Source organism: Leptonychotes weddellii, chromosome 12, assembly GCF_054177405.1.
Source record: "Leptonychotes weddellii isolate Sample4059 chromosome 12, ASM5417740v2, whole genome shotgun sequence".
Classification (NCBI taxonomy): Eukaryota; Metazoa; Chordata; class Mammalia; order Carnivora; family Phocidae; genus Leptonychotes; species Leptonychotes weddellii.
In genome coordinates this window covers 59,874,498-59,884,590 of record NC_138380.1, presented here as the reverse complement: position 1 = coordinate 59,884,590, position 10,093 = coordinate 59,874,498, and the positions used below count along the sequence as shown (strand labels likewise).

The window sequence follows — 10,093 nt, the reverse complement described above, 5'->3', positions numbered from 1 at the left end:
ATCCCTACCTGCCCATCCCCAGCGTTACTTAGTGGTATGAAGTACAAGTACAGGAATTTCATACTAAGAATGACAGTTAAAAGGAAGAAAAAAAGGGTGCCTGGGTGGCTCAGTGGTTAAGCGACTGCCTTCAGCTCAGGTCATGATCCTGGAGTCCCGGGGTCGTCTCCCTGCTCAGCAGGGAGTCTGCTTCTCCCTCTGCCCCTCACCCCTCTCATGCTCTTTTTCTCATTCTCTCTCTCTCAAATAAATAAATGAAATCTTTAAAAAAGAAAAAAAATCAAGTGATTTCATCAACTGTTCTAATGATTAGATATCCCTTATTTAGCATTAGTAAATGTGGTTTCAAAATCCTGAGAAAGAGGTCCTGTGATGATTAATTTTATATGTCAACTTGACTGAGCTAAGGGAAGCCCAGATATCCAGTAAAACATTATTTCTGGGTGTGTCTGTGAGGGAATTTCCAGAAGAGATTCGTGTCTGAATCAGTAGGCCCCTACCAAATAGGTGGGTATCATCCAATATGTTGAAAGTCCAAACAGAACAAAAAGGTGGAGGAATTTGCTCTCTTCCAGATCTGGGAGGTCCACCTCCTCCAGTTGTCAGACATTGGAGCTCCTGGTTCTTGGGCCTTCAGACTCTGGGATTTACACCAGTGGCCTCCCAGTCTTCAGGTCTTCAACCTTGGACTACAAGTTATATCAGCTCCCCTGATTCTCAGACCTTGAGACTCGAACTGTATTATCGCACCGATTTTCCTGGTTCTCTGGCTTAGAGATGAGTGATCCTGGGGACTCCTTGGCTTCCATAACCACATAAGCCAATTCCTGTAACAAAATCTTACATATAGTTCTGCTATATATGGTTCTTTTGGTTCTGATTCTCTGGAGAATTCTAATATAGGTACTCACAAATTATAAAAGATAAAGGATTCTGTTTGCTTTTCTAATCATTTTTTTCAGAGTGTCAAGGAAATAATTAACATAATGTAGCTTATGAGGTAGCAAGTAAATTCTTTACACATGTGGCCCTGGATTTCATTTGGTAGGTCTAAGTTCTGACATTACAGCTCTGAAGATTCCAAGTTTGAGTTTGAATACATGACTAAAAGAATAAGAATGAAATGATCAACAGTATGTCCCATTTCAGCCTTTATTAATAAAACAGAAAACTAAACTCAAGGCAACTGCTTTGTTCTTGCTTCTGATCTGACCATATACAGAAGTGTTCTTTATAACCACTTAACTTTCAGTATACAGACAGGTTCCATCAAAAGTGGGATATTGCAGTATCTAATAAGGTTAGGTAAATGAAATTAAAAGGAGAACAAATTAAATATGAAAAATCACAGAAGTCTCCCCCTCAAATATCAGGGGCTTCCTATGACAGTCTTCAATGTGTTCATCAAGATCAATCATATTGCACAACCCCCAAAGGAAAAAACTGAGGGAACTCATGGGTAATTTTCACAGCTTCATTGTATAGTCCAAGATCTGGGAAAAAAAAACATTTTAGCAAACATTTAATCTATAATGGAAAGATGTAACATCATTTATTATCTAAAAGATTTCCACCTCTTTCTCTTTTCTTTCCCTTTTAGAGATCAACTTATTTTCACAACCTGTCTTCTAAAACAGGGATCATCATAGCTATTTACCTGTGGCTCTAAAAAATAAAAGACATGGGGTATAGGCAACTATTCATTTTGATATCCATTGTACAGGCGGTTCTTGCTTGGTTTTAGGTGTTATGCATTATTTGATGCTTTCGATGCATAAGTTTAAAAAACTACTAATATTTTTGTTTGCCATATGTTTTAAGTTTCTCTTCCCACAAATACTAATCTTTACTGAGTTTCCTACATATACAAGCATTACTTAAAAGCGGGCCAAAATGTTCTCCCATTTTCCTTTGGGATCAGAAAATTTTATAGAAATTGAAAGATGGCAGGACTCAGACTCAAGACCAAGACATCTCAAGTTAAGAAGAAAATCATTTTCCTCCTAATTACATGAAACTACTTAATACTAGAATGTTTTATTTACCAAAAGGATGGTTATCTTCTTTAAACTGGACATATGATGCACACATAATGGTTGCCTTGGCCGTTACTCTTCCAACTACTTCCACGATTCCAGAGATTTCTTCATCAAGCTAACACAAAGAACAAATTGTCAACTTGGTGTTGTCATATTTCTAGTTGATAACTTGGAAAATGTTTAAGTTGAAGACAAAATCACTTAATGAGAATGTCCAGCATTTCTATAAGGACCCACTGAAAAGAGCCTTCTATTTTCTGCATCTTGTGCAGTATAGTCTGTATATATTAACCAAACAGCACATGGATTTGTCTTCAAAAAAAAAAACCAAGAAAATTTTTTTGAGTACAATAAATGTAAAATATAAAAACAAGTGATAACTAAAAGTACATGTAAATAAAAACAGAAAATAGAATTTTAAAAATGTAAAACTCTTGAGGAAAGAAAAAAGTGACTTAAAAGATTTTTTTGGGGGGGCGCCTGGGTGGCTCAGTCGTTAAGCGTCTGCCTTCGGCTCAGGTCATGATCCCAGGGTCCTGGGATCGAGCCCTGCATCGGGCTCCCTGCTCTGCGGGAAGCCTGCTTCTCCCTTTCCCACTCCCTCTGCTTGTGTTCCTTCTCTCGCTGTGTCTCTCTCTGTCAAATGAATAAATAAAATCTTAAAAAAAAAAAAAGATTTTTTTTTTTTTTTTATGTGATTTTATGGTCTTTCATAGGAATAGAAATTGTTACCCAGTTAAGGGATGTATTACAAAATCATGGAGCCCAAAGAATGTAGAAATGTAAAGGGATATATAATGTAAGAAAGAGGACAAAAGTTTAATTTTAGAGCAGGGAAGTTTTGTAAGCTGGTCCTTTATACATCCACTCCAAGAATCAGAAACATCAGCAAGATGAATTAATTACAAGAGACACAGAATTAATACTTAAACATACGGGCTCCATCAACTCAATGGTTCCATTTTTGCCTTCTCCATCTGAAAGAATAAACATTTTTCCAGTGGGATGAATCTAAAAAAGAAACACAAGATTAAAAAAAACCAACCACATAAACAAAACAAACTTTAAAATCTCATTAAAATAAAAATACTGTAAGTTTGACTGAAGATGAGCAGATTGACCCAAACATACTTAGTCAATGCACACAAAGCAATTGTTTTTGAACAATTTTGTTCAAATTATAATCTTGTTACTGTATCTGGTCAAATGACAGTTAAATGTGAATTTCAGATAAACAGTACTTTTTGGTACAAATATGTCCTATATTTTCATTTGCTAAATCTGGCAACCCTGCCCTAACAACAAATTAAAGGGGGTCCATACTGTCTAAAAGTGAGATCTACTAGCACTCATAATTTAAATAGTACGTATTCCACCAGAGGGTATGTTTTAAAAATTAAGCTTGATGGGGACACCTGGTTGGCTCAGTCCTGGCGCGTGCCACTCTTGACCTCAGGGTTGTGAGTTTGAGCCCTACCTGGATATCAAGGTAGGATATCAAGGGGGTAGAGATTACTTAAAAAAAAAAAAAAAATTAAGCATGATGAAGTAAAGAGAACTGGTTGTCAGAAGATTTGGGTTCTATTACTGTTAGCTGTAAAGAGTGCACTCAGATCTGGTTTGAAGGCCAGCTTTGCTATTTGCTGTCGCCTTGAGCAGTTAACCATACACCACTCCTACCCAGTTTCCCTACCCCGAAGTCAAATAACACCTATTTAAGGAAGAGGATGTGTGGCTGAAATGAACTACTAAGGCTTTATAGTTTTTTGTTTTTGTTTTTTTCTCCCCTCAGCTTTCCCGGTTCACTGACTCCGAAACTTTGGGCCTGCTTCTCATCAGTAGAGTGAAGATGCTGCACTCTGACACTGGCATGAGAACACAGACTGCTATAGGATCTGAAAGGGACAATCGAAGAATGTTTACGGCGAAGTGACTCTAACGAGAATACGAAGTTTGAGAGCCAAAATTGCATGAGAAGGAAACTAGAAAAACAGTAGTTGTCAAGTCTGGCTAAACTAAAAAATCAGGAGGTAGATGTGTGAATCAGGTCTATAATTTTCTTTTTGTAAATACAAAAAGGAGCCAGAGTGGAGGACGCTAGAATTTAGAACGGAGCGCATTCGAAAACGTCACGATTCCGCGCCATAAAAGTGGCGCCAAAATGGGGCTGCAGCGGCTAAAAAGTGTGCAGAACGTCCCCTTGTGTAAAACGAAGCAATTGGGAGCGCAGTGATGCTCTAAGGCCTGTCCTTCTCCACCCTCCCTTACCACCCTGAGGCTGCCACCCTGGCGGTCACGGGGTCCCTCCCCCCCGCCCCGCCTCGCCGGCTACAAAGCAGGGAGTTCAGGGCAGCGACGGCGCGCACCTTTTCCAGCCTCCCTACGAAGCAGACCGGCCGGTCGATGAACTGAGCTAGCATGCTGGCATTGACGCGCGACCTGGGCAACTCCATGACATCCACCATGGTTGCGGTGCGAGACCTGCAGCCAGCAGGAAACAGACTACTGAAATTCTGCGCCCCGCGGCGTCTATGGGGCAGAAGATGCCGGCACCAATCAGCGGAGACCAGCTCTCTCACTCCACCAATAAAACGCGCGGAAATCGCGATCGAAATCGCGCAGTCCCCTAAATGGACAGCGCAGGGAGGACTGCTTCCGGAAGTGGGGATCGGCTGCTTAGTGACGCGCGGCGTCGCGGAAGTTGCCCGTGTCCTCCGCAGAGTGGGAAGTGGAGGCGGGGCTTGGGTGGGGCGGGCAGGCGGCTGCCTCCCGCGATCTTGGGCCTCCCCGCCCGACTTGATCCCGGAAGCAGGGTGTTGGGCTGCTGTGCGGTAGCGGCGAGGGACTGCGGCGCTAGCCTCAGGTACCTCTTCTCGCGGGAGGCGCCTCAATCTTACTGTTTCCCTTTCTCCGCATCGACGGATGCGGAAGAAAGAGGCGGGACTCGGTTCTTGCCCTGCCGCGTTTTCGGTGCTGCGCACCAGCTGTTCAAGTTTCCCCACCTCCCCGCTTCCCGGTTCCGCGTGGGAAGCGCGGGATTCTTGCTGCAGTGGAGGGATCGGGTGTTTTTGACACCCACCCTCCTGGAGATGGGAAGTGGGATCGCCAGTGATCGTTCATTACCTTTGCCAGGCTCCTGCTGCTCGGTGGCAGAGGGTCGGTGATTTAACCGCTCAAGCTGCGTCACTTACCATTCTGTTTGACACCTGTTAGAAGAAGGGTTGAACTGATTATCTACGACCCTTTCTAGCCCTCACAACCTGGCCACACTAAGGATATGAGAATTTTTTCACCTCCTCCGTGTTAGCAACGAATTGAAGCTTTTGGGAATGGGGAGGGGAGGAGGGGGAGGATCACTGAGCTAGGTGAGCAGACGAATTTAAATAGCTGTTAGGTGCTGAGCAGGTGCGCTTCTCCCTGAGACATACTTTCCCTATCAAAAAACGAAGGGGTTAGATGACACGAATGTTTTGTAAGATTCCAGCGAAGTTTTACCCATGTGATTCACGGACTCGTCTTAACTTCCTGGTAACTTTCCCCTATTGCTCCCCACACCCCACGACAACGGAGGCATAGAAGATCACCTGTTTCAAGGAGATTGGGGGGGAGTGGATTCTTGAAAAAAGTCGCTGGCTCATGTGGTTGTTGATTTGGGGACTTTATCTGCTGGAATTGGTACTACCTTGCCAGGGATATTATAGAATGAGCTCTCATAAAAATACCTGCCAACTGCTGCGGAAATTGGAAAAATAACTTTTTATTTGGAAACGGAATCCGTGAATTTGCCTAAAGCCGCGGAGTTGTCACTATTCAAATTCGGGTACTAGCCAGAGTCTCCCAATTTTATCTCCTTGTTGCCTTAAGCAAAGAAGATCCTTTATGAGACTTCAGGCTGCAATTTAAGATAGAAATCTGAGGTACCATAATTAAATGATTGCCTCCCTCAGTGTTTATTTAGCTGAATATATTTGTCTTTTAATTTCGTTGTCACGAAAACAAATTTAAAGGAATTTCATTAGCAGATGCAGGGTGCATGTCGTTTGTTGTATACAAGAATGGTTGTACTGGTGCAAGTCAATAAAGTCTATTTTTGCGCAAAGCCTTGACGTCTTTTGCACTTCAGGGTTGCTTTGGAAAACAAGTTGGTGTGCATTATCAAGGGTAGGGCGCATGAATACCTTTAACAGCAGCCCTTAACGTATCAGATGCTAATGTCATTATTTTATACTTAAAAGACCACTTTTACATACCAGTGGCGTTTAAAAAAAACGAACAAGATAATTTAAAACAGCTTTTTGGATATTTTTTGAGTCATTTAAAATGTATTATGTAATACATAATCAACAGAGAAAAGTATATATAGCTAATATGTATCATCATTTCTAGAGAAATTAAATGAACTCACGTGGGCCTCACATTCAGTTTAAGAAATGGAATTTAGCCAGTTAGTAGTTTGTACTTCCTCAGTTAAATCCTCCTCGCTGGAGGAGCCACAAATAAACACTATCTTGAAATTTTTGTTAAGCACTCTAAGCTTTTCTATATAGTTTTACCACACATGTAGGTATTCTTAAATGGTATGTTTAATTTTGCTAGTTTTTGACCTTTATATAAATGGAATCATACCATATATATATCCTCTGACTTGTTTCTTTTGCTTGTTTTTGACAAGCAAATGCTTGGCATCCATGGGTGGAGTTCATTCTTTTCACTCAGCTGTTTTGCTGTGTTATTGACTGACATTTTGACTGTTTACAGTTCTTTTCTATTGCATACAGGGCTGCTGTGAATGTTCTTGTACCTGTTAGTTGGCACGCTTGTGCAAAGGTATATCAGTAGAATTGCTGGAACATAGGGTGTGCATCTTCTGCTTTACTAGTGAAACCAATACAGTTGACCTTTGAACAACAGGTTTGGACTGCATGGGTCCACTTCTATGCAGATTTTTTTAAAAAATACAGTACAGTACTGTAAATGTATTTTCTCATGACTTTCTTCATATTGTCTTTTTTCTGGCTTATATATTGTAAGAATACAGCATATAGTATGTATAACATACAAAATATGGGTCAATCGATTGTTTATGGCTTCTGGTAAGACTTCCTGTTAATAGTAGATTATTAGTAGTTAAGTTTTGGGGGGAGTGAAGAATTATATTTGGATTTTCGACCATGGGAGGTGGGCAGGGTGCACACCCCAACTCCCACGTTGTTCAAAGGTCAACAGTACTGTACTTGAAGTAGTTGTACTACTTCTTTTCAGAGGTATAGGAGAATTTCAGTTGATCCACATTTTTGGCAACTTATTAAAGTTTTTTTTATCCCTAATCTGATGGATGTAAAATGGTTTCATGTTGTCCTAATTTGCTTTCCCTGATTACTGAAAGATAGAACAACTTTTCAAATATTTATTGCCCGGTTGTGTTTGTCATTTTTTGTTTTGTTTTGTTTTTTCTGTCTTTTTTCCTTTCTTTCATTGGAAGGAGCTCTTTTAATATGTTTAAAATGTTTTTCCCTTTTGTGTAATATAGTTGAAAAGGTCACTTAAAAAATCTCCCATAAGAATCTTTTCTTAAGGAGAACGTTCTACACTGTTGGTGGGAATGCAAGCTGGTGCAGCCACTCTGGAAAACAGTATGGAGCTTCCTCAAAAAGTTGAAAATAGAGCTACCCTATGACCCAGCAATTGCACTACTGGGTATTTTCCCCAAAGATACAAATGTAGTGATCCGAAGGGGCACATGCACCCCAATGTTTATAACAGCAATGTCCACAATAGCCAAACTATGGAAAGAGCCAAGATGTCCATCAACAGATGAATGGATAAAGAAGATGTGGTATAGATATACAATGGAATATTATGCAGCCATCAAAAAATGAAATCTTGCCGTTTGCAATGACGTGGATGGAACTAGAGGGTATTATGCTAAGTGAAATAAGTCAATCAGAGAAATATAATTATCATACGATCTCACTGATATGAGGATTTTGAGAAACAAGACAGGGTCATAGGGGAAGGGAGGGAAAAATGAAACAAGACGAAACCAGAGAGGGAGACAAACCATAAGAGACTCTTAATCTCAGGAAACAAACTGAGGGTTGCTGAAGTGGACAGGGGTGGGACGGCTGGGGTGGCTGGGTGATGGACATTGGGGAGGGTATGTGCTATGGTGAGCACTGTGAACTTTGTAAGACTGATGAATAATACATTATATGTTAATAAAAAAAACTGAAACAAATAATACATTATATGTTAATAAAAAAATTTTTTTAATTTAAAAAAAGAATCTTTTCTTAAAACAAGCTCTTAAAAACATTATATATTTAAAATAATAGTTTTGCCTTTCATATTTAAAAATACTCCATCATTTAGAATTTAGTTTATATGCATGTTGTCAGGTAGGTATCCAATTTCTTTTGTTTTGGTTTCATTTTAGTTGTCCCAGCTTCATTTATTGAGTGCATCACCATTTACAAGCAACTGTCCTCATTACGTAGGTTTTCGTATATGTGTGAGTCTGTTCCTGGGCTCCAGGTCTGTTCCATTGGTCTATTTGTCTGTCCCTGCACAAGGACCACTCTCCGGTACTGTGGCCTTATGATAATTTTTGATGTCTGGGGGGCAAGTTTTTCTCTCTTGCTGTGTTCCTCAGGAATGACTTTGTTATTCTTGCCCCTTTGTGACGGTCTATAAATTTAGCTTGACGAGTTCCATGAAAAACCTTGTTGAGACTTGATCACAACTGCATTGAACCTTTGGATTGATTTCAGCAGTAACATCTGAACAGCTACACTTACTCTTCTTGACCTATTTTCTCTTATTAACATCCTTCCGAAAAGTTTCATAATTTTCTATACAAAAGTCAAAAGTTTTGACTTTTAGATTAGATTTATTCCTAGCTACCTTGTTGTTGTTGCTAGTATAAATGGTATCTTTTTTAAGTTAAAGATTTTTAACTGATTGTTACTGGTACACAGGAGTGCCTTTGACCTTTTTTCTGACCATCCTGCTAAACTTATTTCTAGTCATTTTCTATAGGATTCTTTTTGGTTTTCTAGTCATATGTGAATAATTATAGATTTGTTTCTTAACCATTCTTACATATTTATCATTATCATTATTATTATTATTTTGTCTTTTGCCCGGTTTAGAATTTCTAGTACCATTTGAATAGCAATAGTGTTTCAGTTAAGATGGCATTTGACTGCATAAGTAAAAGTATCTTAAATACACAAAGTCTTAGTTTCACATGTTAAAGAAGTCCAGAGGCATGCAACTTGGCATGCAGCTGTGTAGTGTCTCTAAGACATCAGGGACCCAGGTTCCTTCTGTCTTTCTCTTCTTTGCTTGTCAGTATCTGGCTCCATCCTTAAGGTCACCTCATAGGATAGGGGCTGAGCACTGGCCATCTAGTCTCCATTCCAGGCATCTGAGAAGTGGACAGCAAAAGGGACTCATTTCCCTTTAAGGAGCCTTCCTGGAAGTCCCTCACAACTTGAAATCCTGCTTATTAGGTTAAAGACTTTCCCTACTGTTCCTACTTTGATAAGAGTTTTAATTGAGTGGTTATGGATATTTGATCAAAGGCATGTTTTTGCCATAATTGATATGATTGAAATGAATATATTTTCTAGTGTTGACCCACACTGGCATTCCTGGAAGAAACACAAATTGGTTATATCATCTTTTATTATGTATTCCTGGATTTGGCTTGCTGTTGTTTTGTTTAGGATTTTTGCATCCATGTTCGTGAGTGAGATTAGCTTGTAATTTTTCTTTCTTATATAGTCCTTGTCAGATTCTGGTATTATTAGGAATATACTGGTCTCATGAAATGAGTTGCGGAGTTTCCTCTATTCTCCAGGGTTTTGTGTGAAGCTGGAATTATCTGTTCATTGACGGAATTCATGTGTAAAACACTCTGGGTCTGTACTTACTGCTTTAGGCATATCCCACAAGTTTTTGTAAGTAGATGGTCGTCATCAAGTTCTAAATATTTTCTGGTTTCCAACATATTTCTTTTTTGACTCATGGGTTGCTTTTGTTTCCAACTG

General features: G+C 39.7%; 2 protein-coding genes across 3 annotated transcripts in view; one reads left to right on the top strand and one right to left on the bottom strand.

Annotated features, from left to right (window-relative positions):
• Positions 1 to 1,138: 1,138 nt before the first annotated feature.
• RPA3 (replication protein A3) lies at positions 1,139 to 4,603 on the bottom strand. Its single transcript, XM_006736504.3, has 4 exons — positions 4,406 to 4,603; positions 2,976 to 3,050; positions 2,046 to 2,154; positions 1,139 to 1,493 (listed from the first exon to the last, which is right to left on the bottom strand). Exons 1-4 carry the CDS (start codon positions 4,502 to 4,504, stop codon positions 1,411 to 1,413), a joined length of 366 nt encoding a protein of 121 aa, XP_006736567.1. The 5' UTR covers positions 4,505 to 4,603; the 3' UTR covers positions 1,139 to 1,410.
• A 145-nt stretch (positions 4,604 to 4,748) lies between these two features.
• The window catches only part of UMAD1 (UBAP1-MVB12-associated (UMA) domain containing 1), a 201,872-nt gene continuing 196,527 nt past the window's right edge, over positions 4,749 to 10,093 (top strand). The window contains exon 1 of one of the 2 annotated variants that reach the window (XM_081800504.1): positions 4,749 to 4,902. The gene's annotated coding sequence lies outside the window, so the exon portion shown is untranslated. The remainder of the gene's footprint in view (positions 4,903 to 10,093) is intronic. The other variant, XM_081800505.1, reaches the window with a different exon arrangement.